The sequence below is a fragment of the Dromiciops gliroides genome, chromosome 3, assembly GCF_019393635.1.
Source record: "Dromiciops gliroides isolate mDroGli1 chromosome 3, mDroGli1.pri, whole genome shotgun sequence".
NCBI classification, from domain to species: domain Eukaryota; kingdom Metazoa; phylum Chordata; class Mammalia; order Microbiotheria; family Microbiotheriidae; genus Dromiciops; species Dromiciops gliroides.
In genome coordinates, this window is record NC_057863.1 from 634880126 (window position 1) to 634892676 (window position 12551).

The 12551-nt window shown below is 48.0% G+C and overlaps 1 protein-coding gene across 1 annotated transcript in view; it reads left to right on the forward strand.

Annotated features, from left to right (window-relative positions):
- MEGF6 (multiple EGF like domains 6) overlaps positions 1-12551 on the forward strand; it is a 333315-nt gene that overhangs the window by 266301 nt on the left and 54463 nt on the right. Inside the window, exons 7-14 of the mRNA XM_043995996.1 lie at positions 2797-2919; positions 3830-3967; positions 4103-4222; positions 4827-4949; positions 6699-6869; positions 8241-8372; positions 11214-11342; positions 12224-12352. Of these exons, the coding sequence (XP_043851931.1) occupies positions 2797-2919; positions 3830-3967; positions 4103-4222; positions 4827-4949; positions 6699-6869; positions 8241-8372; positions 11214-11342; positions 12224-12352 (1065 nt within the window). The remainder of the gene's footprint in view (positions 1-2796; positions 2920-3829; positions 3968-4102; positions 4223-4826; positions 4950-6698; positions 6870-8240; positions 8373-11213; positions 11343-12223; positions 12353-12551) is intronic.

Below are 12551 nucleotides of genomic sequence, written 5' to 3' on the forward strand. Positions count from 1 at the left end.
CTCTTCCCGCAAGGAAGTGAACGTGAATTATCCTGACTCTTGTTGTCATTGCAATTTTGGACTGAACCTGTGATTTCACTGGTGTGGGGGACTCCCAGTAAGGAAAGCCCTTCTACCAATGTGGATCAATCACTATTCTGCAACTTAGAGTCTTAGGGATTTGCCTGGGCCTCAGAGCAAGGCTGCCCAGCCAGGCTGTGTTAGAGGCAGGATGTGAACCCAAGTTTGTCCAAACCCAAGCTGGCATAGCAGATAGAGCATCAGGCCTGGAGTCAGGAAGACTTGAGTTCAAATCCAGCCTCAGACACTTATTAGCTGTGTGACCCTGGGCAAGTCACTTCACCTTGTTTGGCTCAGTTTCCTCATCTATAAAATGAGCTATTTTATTCTACTTCTCATGTAAAAGTGAATTATTATTATGCATAATTACCAAACCCAGCTGCTCTTCCCAGAGGGAAACAAAAATAGGTCATTAATATTAATATTATTATTTTGGTCTGGACTTGTAATTTCATTGGTGTCTAATTATGCAACCTAACTGATACTTCCCAGGAATAGAGAACTAAATATGAGTTATTACTTTTTTAAAAGCATATAACTTGTTGAAAGACTGCATGTCAAGATGGATAGAAAGTTGGCCTCAGAACCAGGAAGATTTGGATTCTAGGACTGCCCCTGGCATGTACTGACTGCGTGACCCTGCACAAATCACTCCACCTTTTGGCATTCTTGGCAACTCTTTTAAGATTGTACATTACAGACAAGGTACCAGAGGGAATTTCCTTCCTGGGAATTAGCTGTAATAAAGAAGTCATAGGCCCTGTTCCTATAATTGACATTCAGTGACTTCATTGCAAAAGTAGGAACACAGCAAGATAGAAAACAATGTTGGAAAACATAATTTTGTTTATTTGTTTTGGTGGTGGTGTTTTTTTTGGTGAGGCAATTGGGATTAAGTGACTTGCCCAGGGTCACACAGCTAGTAAGTGTCAAGTGTCTGAGGCTGGATTTGAACTCAGGTCCTCCTGAATCCAGGGCCGGTGCTCTATCCACTGCACCACCTAGCTGCCCCCACAATTTTGTTTATTAAGATGCAAAGAGCTAAAGGCTTGTGGATCATTCAAGGGCTAATGTCCATATATGATGAAGTCTCTCTTTAGAGGGAGTCAGAAGGCACCACATGTGATGACTTTATTTCAATCAGCTAATCATTAAGCATTCGTTAAGACCCTGCTACCATAGAGGCAGGGGCCAGGGGCTGTTATTGGCCATTCAGTGGGAGCCAGAGAAATTTGGGTTTGAAGGCTCAGCCGATTAAAGAAACCCAATGGGCCTTTTTTTTTTTTTTTTGCAGGGCAATGGGGGTTAAGTGACTTGCCCAGGGTCACACAGCTAGTAAGTGTCAAGGGTCTGATACCAGATTTGAATTCAGGTCCTCCTGAATCCAGGGCTGGTGCTCTATCCACTGCACCACCTAGCTTCCCCACACCTCTTAATTCTAGTGCCTTCCCTCTGTTAATTATTTCCTAATGATCTTGTATATAGTGCTCGCTCTCTCTCTCTCTCTCTCTCTCTCTCTCTCTCTATATATATATATATATATATATATATGTATGTATACATATATTTGTGTATGTGTGTGTGTGTATATATATATATATATATATATATATGTGTGTGTGTGTGTGTGTGTATTTGTTTGCATGCTGTCTCTCCCATTAAATTGTAAGCTCCTTGAGGGCAAGGACTGTTTCATTTTGTCTCTTTTAGTATCCTCAGAACTTCGCACAGTGCCTGGCACATAATAAGTATTTAATAAATGTTTATTGAATTGAATTGAATGTTGTCTCTCCTGTTAGATTGTAAGTTCCTCAAGGGCAGGCACTGTCTTTTGCCTCTTTTTGTATCCCCAGTGCTTAGCACAGTGTTTGGCACACAGTAGGCACTTAATAAATGTTGATTAGATTGAACTAAATTAGCCTAGGGAGTCGCCCAAGGCTCACATAGAAGTGAAATGATTTGCCCTGGGTCACACAGCTCATGTAAGAGGCTGGTATTGAACCTAGGCCTTTCTGATTCTAAGCCTAGCACTTAGGCCCAGACACAGAGCCAGAAGGGACCTCGGGTCCAAGTAGGTCATTTTACAGATGAGGAACCTTGAAGCCAAGAGTGGTTGAGTACTTGCTCAGAGTCACACAGTCGCCAGTGGCTGGATTTGAACTAAGGTCCTCCAGATTCTTAGCCCAGTGCTCAATCCACTATGCCAGAAGCATCCAGGTGGTGCCGCTGTTCCCAGAGTTTAGAATCAGGAAGATGTGAGTTCAAATTCTGCCTCAGATACCTACTAGTTGTATAACCTTAGGCAAGTCACTTGAGTTCTGGCTACCTCACTTTTCCCCTCTGTAAAATGGGAATGGTAATTAACAGCACCTACATCTCAGGGTTGTTCTGAGTTTTTAATGAAATATTATTTGTAAAGACTTTGCCCTGTGCCAGTGCATCGATCGATCATTTAATAATAATATGATAAATAATTTAATATATGTTTGTTTCCTTCTTTCCTATCCCAGGTGACCTCTCCCTCCTTAGATTTCTCGTGGAATCTGCCCAGTCTTTCCCTTTGTACTCATCTCGCTCTTCCCTATAGTCTCTCAGTTAGTAGATGGAGTTTTCCTCTTTAGTAAATGTTTGCTGAACTGCACTAAATCGACCTGGTAGGAGACCAGCGGTTCACTTGAGAGTGCTGGCCGTTGGCTCATCTGTCCCTCGGGCCTTGGCTTTTTGTCTGCCTTCCAGATGTGAATGAGTGTGCCCTGGGCTTGGCCATGTGCTCACACAGCTGCCTGAACACGCGCGGCTCCTTCAAATGCATCTGCAACCCAGGCTACGAGCTGGGATCCGACAGCAAGCAGTGCTACCGTATGTGTGGGATGCACCCCCCCCTCCCCAGACTCACCCTCAGCACTTGGGTTGTGGATCTTCCCCCTTCTTCATGGATCCTCCCCTGGGAGACCTGGTCCTCCCTTGTTCCTAACCCGGCCTGTCCTGTGCATGCTAGCTTCCTAGGCTTGAGAGTGTGGATCTGGGGGAGACTGTGCTATGATGGAAAGTGAGCTGGCCACATTTAAATCACAGCCTTGCCTCATCCTACCTGTCTGGCCTCAGGCAAGTCACTGGACATCTCCGGGCATCAGTTCCCTCATCTGTAAAATCTATAATCTGGGTTGGATTAGATGTCCTTTGGGGTCTTTTTCTGCTCCAAATTCATGAGCTTCTCTTCCTTTCTCCCAGGGAAGGGGAGCGGCATGGAGGAGGGATTAAGATAAACCTGGAATTTGTGCAAAGATATTTGGAAGGAACTTCCCTTTGAGAGGGATCCCAGTTCTTGTAGCTTCCCCCAAAACATCTGTTCTCCTGGGGCTATGGGGCCATGCTCCCATTTATGGGAAACTCCCCCCAGAGGCTGAATAAGAATTGTCCCTTCAGGTGCCCCAGACAAGGGTATCTGCTCCCATAAGATCATAAACTGAGAACCAGGAGAGACCTTAGGGCAGATCTGGTCCATCTCCTGACCCTCATTTTACAGATGATGAAACTGAGGCCCACAGGTTAAATGACTTGTCCAAGGTCACGCAGCTAGTAAATATTTGAGACAGGATTTGAACCCAGCTCTTCCTTCGTCCAAATCCAACAGTCCATTCCTTAGGCCACACTGCCTCCCCCTACCTGCTTAGTGAGTGTCTTAGCCAGACACAGTGCTAAGTTTTGGGCCCACAAGGACAGAATGCAAAGTCATGCCTGCCCTCAGGGAGCTCCCTCTCCTCTCCAGGGATCGAGATGGAGATTGTGAACAGCTGTGAGGCCAACAATGGAGGCTGCTCCCACGGCTGCAGTCACACCAGTGCTGGCCCCCTCTGCACCTGCCACCAGGGCTATGAGCTGGACACAGACCAGAAAACCTGCATCGGTGAGTGGTGCGAGAAGTGGGGGGGCTCACCCTCCTGGAAGCAGCCACGGGAGGGTTTGTGTGGGGCCGAGGAGAGGAGGAGCCCGCACCACAAGGGTTTGTTGAGGGGAGTCCTGTTAATTACCGTCCCTGCAGATATTGACGACTGTGCGGGCAGCCCCTGCTGTGCCCAGGCCTGCACCAACAACCCAGGAGGCTACGAGTGTGGCTGCTATGCTGGGTACCGACTGAACACGGATGGCTGTGGGTGTGACGGTGAGTGCTACAGTGAGAGGGGAGGGGGTCCTGGAGAAATGGGAAGGTAGCTCAGCAGGGCCCCTATTCTTGGTCATCCTGGCCACCTCCCTACCTTCCCGTGGGGTTGCGGCATCCCTCTCTGTTCTAGCCAGGCCTCAAGGCTGAGACATGAGCTCATTTGAGCCTCACATGGGGAGCTAGATGCTATGGTATGTTCGCTACATTTTACAGATGAGAAAACAGCCTCACACTGGTGAAGTGACTTCTCTGGTTTCACAAGAAATGTCTGAGGTGGGATTTAAACTGAGGTCTTCCTGTCTTGGGAGTCCCTGCTGAGTGTCCTGGGTTACAATGTTTGGATTGTTTTTTAAATGGTGACTCCCCCAAGTTAACAGAGGTAGGAAGTGGATTCGAATCCACTGTTCTGAGAAGCTCTCTGAGTGTGGCTGGTATAGTCAACAGCATCAGGACCGAGCTGAGCTGCCCACAGCCAGCTGGGGACCGGCCCCTCCCTGGGTGTTTAGTCCTTAGGGACGGAAACAAGTTACCCCCGATTTCCTGTGACTCTCCAAGGACTCGGGGGCCGGGCGTTCTATCACCCTCTTTTCTGGGCCTTGTACAGATGTGGATGAGTGTTTGTCCAGCAATGGCGGGTGTGAGCACATCTGTGAGAACCTCGTGGGCTCCTTCCAGTGCACCTGTGAGATTGGTTACAAGCTGGAGGATGATCGGCGGAGCTGTACCCGTGAGTGCCCAGTGCTCCCTGGCTGCATCCCAGCCATCCTTTCTCCCTTCTCCTCCCATTCCCCCCTGCCGTCCATGATTCTGGGGAAGCCTTGGCCCCCAGATCACAATGGCTTCCCGTTGGCTCCCATGAGGGTTGTCTGTGGTCAGCCACAGCTGGTGCCACACATCCCAAGTCCTAGAACCTCAGAGTTGGATGAGACCTCATACGCCACCTTGTCCATACTGCCCTTGAGCAAGAGGCCCATGTGGCTGACAAATGGTCACCTGGCTTGTACCCAAACTCCTCCTTCAGTGAAGAGGAATCTACCACCTCCCAAGGCAGCCCAGTCTATGCTGGGCAAACCTGATCTTTTAGGAAGGTTCTCCTTATGTCAGCCCCAAATCTGCCTTCCTTCTGCTTCTATCCATTGCCTCCTTCAGGGACCAAGCAGAATAAGCCTCCTCCAGCTTCCCAGGGAGCCCACTTTGGGTCCTGGGCTATGGCTCTCACACCCTCCCCAGCCTCCTCCAGGCTCCCCAAGCCCATCCTCATAGGGAATGATCCTGAGGTCCTTCCCCAATCACCCTTCTCTGGATGACCCCCAACTTGTCAACATCCCTCCTAAAAAGTGATTCCCCCATATCTGGTCCTGCCGGGGCAGAGGACAATGGGGCTGGATCATCACATTGGCCCCTGACCCTCTGCCTTCCTTACTTCAGTCTAAGATAGCCCTTCCTCCAGTATCTGGTCCCCTTCACTTAGGATTCCATTGGCCCAATATCACTGGGGAGCGGGCATGCTTCCTCACCATCTTCTCCCAGGCATCCCTAACTTCCCCTGGAAGTCCACTAGGACCCTGACATTCATTGATGGATCTCGTTAGTGGAATCTCGTTCCTGGAAGAGCCCTAGCGGATCATCTGGTCCAACCTCCTCCTTTTTTTCAGAAAGTGAGAAGGGAAGTCAACGTCCCTCAGTCCGAATGGTTTCGTTTATCTAACCCTTTCCAAGAAAATTGGTATAAGCCGTCGAATTTGTTTATATTTTTTGGCCTGCACCATCTCTTAGGCTAACACATTCCATCTGGACTGCATGCCCTCCAGAGTCTCTTGCTTCCAGATTCAAATCCCTGCCCTAGGAAGGGGTCCCGTAAAAGCTATGCCCTGCCTCTCATTGCTTCCCTAAACCCTCCGCGTTAGGTGAAACAACAGGACAGGGGCCAAGGGAACAATGCTGTCGATTGCACTGATTGGATGATGCCATCGAGGGTCTTTGTGAATGTGCAGGTTTGGTTATAAGGTGTTAGCAGCGGCGTTGTTATCTTTCCAAAGGAGGGCTCAGGTTTAGGGGTGGTTAGGACAGGGGAAAGGAGCATTCACACTCCAATAATGCTCTTTCCTGGACATCCTTGGGATGGATGTTGGTAGCTTAGTGCGGAGACAAGGACACTCGACCTAGAGATAGTGGGATGACTACAGGATCATAGCTTTAGAATTGGGAGGGATCTTAGCAGACATCAAGTCCAGCCGCTTTATTCTACAAAAAACGAGTCTCGGGTAAGCAAAGTGTGGCTTCAGCCAAGAAGTCCCGAGTTCAGATTCAGTCTTTGAAATCTACGGCTACTAAATGTCTGAGGCTATATTGGAACCTGGTCTTCCTGACGTCAGGTCGCACACTCTATCTATCCTGGAGGTGCCTTCCTTGCCCCCACTGGGCTATGGGAGGAGGAGAAGGAGTTCTGAGCATTTCTCTGCTGTCCTGTCCCTAGCCCTGGATGACTCAGTTGATGCCTTGGATGGACAGCAGCCCTTTGTTCGGCCCATTCCCCACATTGCTGTGCTGCGTGATGAGCTGACCCAGCTCTTTGAAGAAGAATATGAGGTGGGGGATGAGGAGGAGATGGAGGCCAGAGGAGAGCACACGCTGTCGGAGAAGTTTGGTGAGAATTGGCCCCTCTGTTGGCTCTGGGCCTCTGGACCTGGACTGTATCTTCCAAGTGATACCAGATCCTTGGCCTTAAACAAGGCACTGTTTCTGCCAGATCTTAGAATTAGAACAGGCCCAGACTTCAGAGTCCCCTAGCCCAGCCCAAGCCTTGTAGAATGCTTTGCGTATGCCAGGGGGCAGCTAGGTGGTGCAGTGGCTAAAGTACCAGTCCTGGATTCAGGAGGACCTGAGTTCAAATTTGGTCTCAGACATTTGACACTTACAACTCAACTTAACCCTCATTGCCCCCCCCAAAAAAAGAAAGAAAGCCCATAGCCTGCCTTCATTTCCCCCCATTCCCAGGGCACTGCACTTGCATAGACATCAGATGTCTTGACCTAGTTACCTCCCTTTTGGCCTATTCACTAAACACTAATTAAGTACCTACTATATACCAAGCAACTACTGTATACCTGAGAGAAGGAAATGGCAAACTGCTCTAGTACCTTTGCCAAGAAAACCCCAAATGGGGCCACAAAGAGTCAGACATGACTGAAAAATGCCCATACAACAACAATATACCAGGCTGGGCACCAGGATACAAAGATAAAAGGAAAATGGCCCCCACTGGAGAAGCTTACATTCTTTTGGGAGGAATCAGTGTTGACTTTTTTTTTTTTGGCAAGGCAATGAGGGGTTAAGTGACTTGCCCAGGGTCACACAGCTAGTAAGTGTCAAGTGTCTGAGACCAGATTTGAACTCAGGTCCTCCTCAATCCAGGGCCAGTGCTTTATCCACTGCACCACCTAGCTGCCCCCAGTGTTGACTTTTTACATGTGCATCTAAACAAAATCTTTTGGGGAGGTGTAGAGCAATTAATAAATAATTCACTGTGGGGGTTCAGGAAAGGCCTCTTGTGGGAGAGGGCATTTGAGCTGAATGCCCCAAGGGGACCCTGGGATTGTAAGAAGCATCTGTGGGGAAGGAGGAGAAGTATTTTTTGTTGTTGTTAGCGAGTCAGTTGGGGTTAAGTGACTTGCCCAGGGTCACAAAGCTAGTAAGTGTTAAGTGTCTGAGGCCGGATTTGAACTCAGGTACTCCTGACTCCAGGGCCGGTGCTCTATCCACTGCGCCACCTAGCTGCCCCAGGAGGAGCAGTATTGCAGGCATGAGATATAGCTGTTGCAAAGGCCCAGAGGTGGGAAAAGAATATGAGCCAGTTTGGCTGGAACACAGAGGGGGTGGGGGCAGGAGCTGGGCTGGGGTGGGGTGGGGGCTGGTATATGAAAGAAGTCCAGAATAAGAGGTCAGAGTCAGATTGAGAAGTCACCAACCACACCCTCAGAGGCCTGCTCTCTCTCTTTTCCTGTCCTGGTCACTGCAGTCTGTTTGGATGACACCTTTGGCCATGACTGCAGCCTGACGTGTGATGACTGTAGGAATGGGGGCACCTGTCGCCTTGAGCTAGACGGTTGTGACTGCCCCGAGGGTTGGACTGGTATCATCTGCAACCAAAGTAAGTCATGGATTCAATGAACGAATGAATGAGTGGATAGATGGATGGATGGATGGATGGATGGATGGATGGATGGATGGATGGATGGATGGATGGATGGATGGATGGATGGATGGATGGATGGATGAATGAACGAACAAACGAAAGAACGAATGAATGAACAAATGAATGAGTGGATGAATGAATGAACAAATGAACGAATGAAGAGTATTCACTTACTGTGCCAAGATCGGGAGATACAGATAGAAAAGTGAGACAGGCAGGCCCTACCTCAAGGAATCTTCATTCTGAGTGGAGAAGATAGCAAATGTAAAGTTCAGCCAGAGCGGGTCTGGAAAGGCCCAGGGTGTTAAAAGTTTAGCATCAGCAATGTGAAGTGAGCAGAACCAGCAGAACATTGTACACAGTAAGAGCAATGTTGTAACAATAACCAACTGTGAAAGACTTGGCTGCTCTGATCAAGACAATCACCCAAGACAGTTCGAAAGGACCCGTGATGAAAAATACTTTCCACCTCCAGAGAAAGACTGATGAACTCTGAGTAAAAATTGAAGTTTAATTTTTCACTTTTCTTTATTTTTCTTGCTTTTTTGTGTGTTTTCTTTTGCAACATGGCTGAGGGAAATATGTTTTGCATGACTTCACATGTATAATTGATATCCCATTGTTTGTCTTCTCAAGGGGGAAGGAGGGAGAGGATTTGGATGTCACAATTTTAAAAAATGAATGTTTAAAAAGTTTGTTTAGATGTCATTGGGAAATATTTAATGAAGTAGAGTAAATATATATTAAAAAAGCAAAGTTTAACATCAGGGTAGACAGCAAAGCCAAGGGTCTTTAGGAAGCTTTGGCGGGTCGCATGATAGGTTCTGGTGGGCTTTAGGGCGTAGCGGTAAGGAAGATAGTAAATAAGGCATGATGGTAGTTGATGAGTTCCTTATCGTCCAAGAAGCATGGGTGGCCATGTCTCTCCAGCAAGGTCAGGGGCGGGGGTGCCTGGAAGGGCCTGGGCCAACATGTTTGGGAAGCAAAGACTGGGTCCAAGAGTTGAAATAGAACAGGGACTCTAGATTTCCTTCTTTAGGGATGTCAGTGTCCAGGCAGGAATGGGAAAAAGGAAGGTGGTAATAGTTGGAATATTGAGGCGAAAGATTTCCCATACTCATTGCTCCTGCTGGGCCATCTGCATGGGGTTGGGGACACATCATGGTTCCTACTCATGCTGAGTCCCTGTGGATGTGATGAGATGGATACAGGGAAAGGAAAACAGAGAAGACACTCTGCAGGATTGGGAATTCCCATCACCATTCTAGAAGAGGTCAAGATAGGGATTCCGATGGAAAATTCTGTTATACTGGTGCTCCTGTTTGGATGGTAAAGATGTTAATAGTAACATTACATTTGTATAGTGCTTTAAGCTTTAAAAGTGACTTGTAATCCTGTGTCGTTGTGGTAGTATAAGTATTATCAGTCCCATTTTGCAGGTGAGGAAACTGAGTGGTAAAAAGTTTTCTGGACCGTGGAGTTAATATGGGAGACAGTATGTGAACCGAGTTCTCCTGACTCCAAGTCCAGCACTCTTTGCACTACATCATGCTAAATGAATAACGGATTTAAAGCCGGAAGGGATCTTAGATGCTATCTGTTAGAGCCCCTTCATTTTACAGATGGGGAAACTGAGGCTCAGGGAGGTGAAGAAACTTGCCCAAAGTCACACAGAGGAGAGATTTGAACTCGAGTCTTCTGACTCCCATTCTAGTGCTCTTTGTACTTTTCATATTTAGAGTTGGATTTTATCCTCATATTACCTTCATTGGATGGACTTGGTAGGGTTAACCACGACCTCTTGGTAGATAGGTAGGTAGTTATGTAAATAGATTGATAGACAAGTAGATGAACAGATGGGTGGATGGATAAGTAGATGGATAGATAACTAGCTCTTTGGATAGCTAGATTGATGAAGAAATGAATGGATAGATAGATAAGTAGCTGGATGGATTAATGGATGGATAAATAGATGGCTATCTAGAGATATGGAGATAGAGCTGCATTGATAGATGAATAGATGGATGGACGGGTGGGTGGATGGGTAGGTAGATAAACTACTAGATGGATGGATAAATAGATGAACAAATGGATGGATAGATAGAAAAATAGCTAGATAGAGAGATAGCTAGAGAGATAGAGATAGGGATGGACTGATAGATGAATGGATGGATGGGCAGATGGATGGTTGGGTACATAAATGAATGGATAGAGAGATAGAAGGAACATTTATTAAGCACTTAGTACATACCAGGCACTATGTCAGGTAATGTTGATAAAAATACAAGGATCGGGGCAGCTAGGTGGCGCTGTGGATAAAGCACCAGCCTTGGATTCAGGAGGACCTGAGTTCAAATCCGGCCTCAGACACTTGACACTTACTAGCTGTGTGACCCTGGCAAAGTCACTTAACCCTCATTGCCCCACCAAAAAAAAATACAAGGACCCCAGCCTGTCCCTTGCATGATTCTAATGAGGGAAGATAATAAAGCAAGGCTGGAGAAGGGGAAGGTGTGAGGATAAATGTTGCCCAGGTGAGGATGAGGCTGCTGGAGAGAAGGTAGAGGCATCTGGAGTTGAGCTGAAGTCAGCATGGCTGGGCCCCTCATACAACGCTGGTGAGAACTTGGCCTCACGACTGAGACTGAAGGCAGAGCAGGGCTGAAACTAGAATCTGTGTCTGCCTTCCCCAGCCAGGAGCTACTCCTCCTCCCAGTGCAATGGGCTGTGACCCTGCTGGGCCTCTGGGCTTCCGCATAGGGCAGTGACCTTATGTCTCTCTATTCTCCTCTGCAGCTTGTCCCCCGGGCACCTTTGGGAAGAACTGCAGCTCTACTTGCAGTTGTCAAAATGGCGGCACCTGTGATGCCGTGACGGGCACCTGCCGCTGTCCTCCTGGTGTCGGTGGAGCGCACTGTGAGGATGGTACGCTGGTCCTTTCTGCCCTCCTCTCACTCCCTTTCCTCAAAATCTCCCCACTCTCTGCTGAGGATAAGCAATACCGCCCCTGTGGTCTTGGGATCACACTTTCCCTGAGGGCAAGGGCAGGGCATTGTCATGAAGAGCAAGGAGAGAGGGGAGCTGGAGGGATGGGAAGTTCTGGGAGCCCCTTCAAACCAGGCTGTTTATTCTGCAAGAAGCCTTGGCCTCAGTGATCTTCAATCCAGCCATGCCTCTCCTTGATTAAGCGCTCATGAGGTGGTAGCAAGGTCAGTTTACCTTGATAAAAACATTCCTAACAAAAGTGACACTTTCAGTGCACATACAAGTTTACAAAGCCCTTCTGTCCGATGTCTCAATTGGGCCCCATAACTACCCTATGAAGGGGGTGCTGTGGTGATTCCCATTTTGCAGCTGAGGAAACTGAGGCTTAGAAAGGTCAAATGTTTTTTTTTCTTTTTTTCTAATGGCCACACGGCTGGTGGCTATGGCAGGATCTGGATCCTCTTGCCTCCAGGCCCAAGATTCATGACTGAGCCTCCTGGTGCATGGCACTTGATGCTCCAAATATAGCATGAATCCCAGCCAAACTGCCCGGCATCTGGCCAGCCCTAGGGGAAGACCTCCTAGGACCCGTGTCCCTTTTCCCGGAGCAGACAATGATATCGTGGGATCTCTCTCCCAACGGTACAGGGCTTAAGGACCTCAGTTGGCCATCCCTGAGCCTGGGCTGAGGGAGGATGTCTCTGTTCAGATTCAGTGTTTCCCTTTGTCCAACATTACTCTGACCCTGGGAGGATTCCCCTCACCCTCTCTCCCCTATTTCTGCACCCCCTTTTATTTCTCTCTATCCCACCTCTCTCTAGGTTGCCCCCAAGGATTCTATGGCAAACACTGCAGGAAGAAGTGCCAATGTGCCAACCGAGGGCGATGCCACCGCATCTATGGAGCCTGTCTATGTGACTCTGGGCTATATGGACGCTACTGCCACTTGGGTGAGTCAGGATCTATGGGCAGGGCAGAGCAGGCCATGCCCGCTCCTGCCATAGTTATAATAATAATAATTATGATACTAGCAGATCACACTTCTATGTCATTTTAATGTTGGCAGAGCGCTTTTCTCACAGAGCCATGAGCGCTATAGGTAGTGTGGATGTTATTTCCCCTATTTTCAAGGTGGTGAAAATGAGTCTC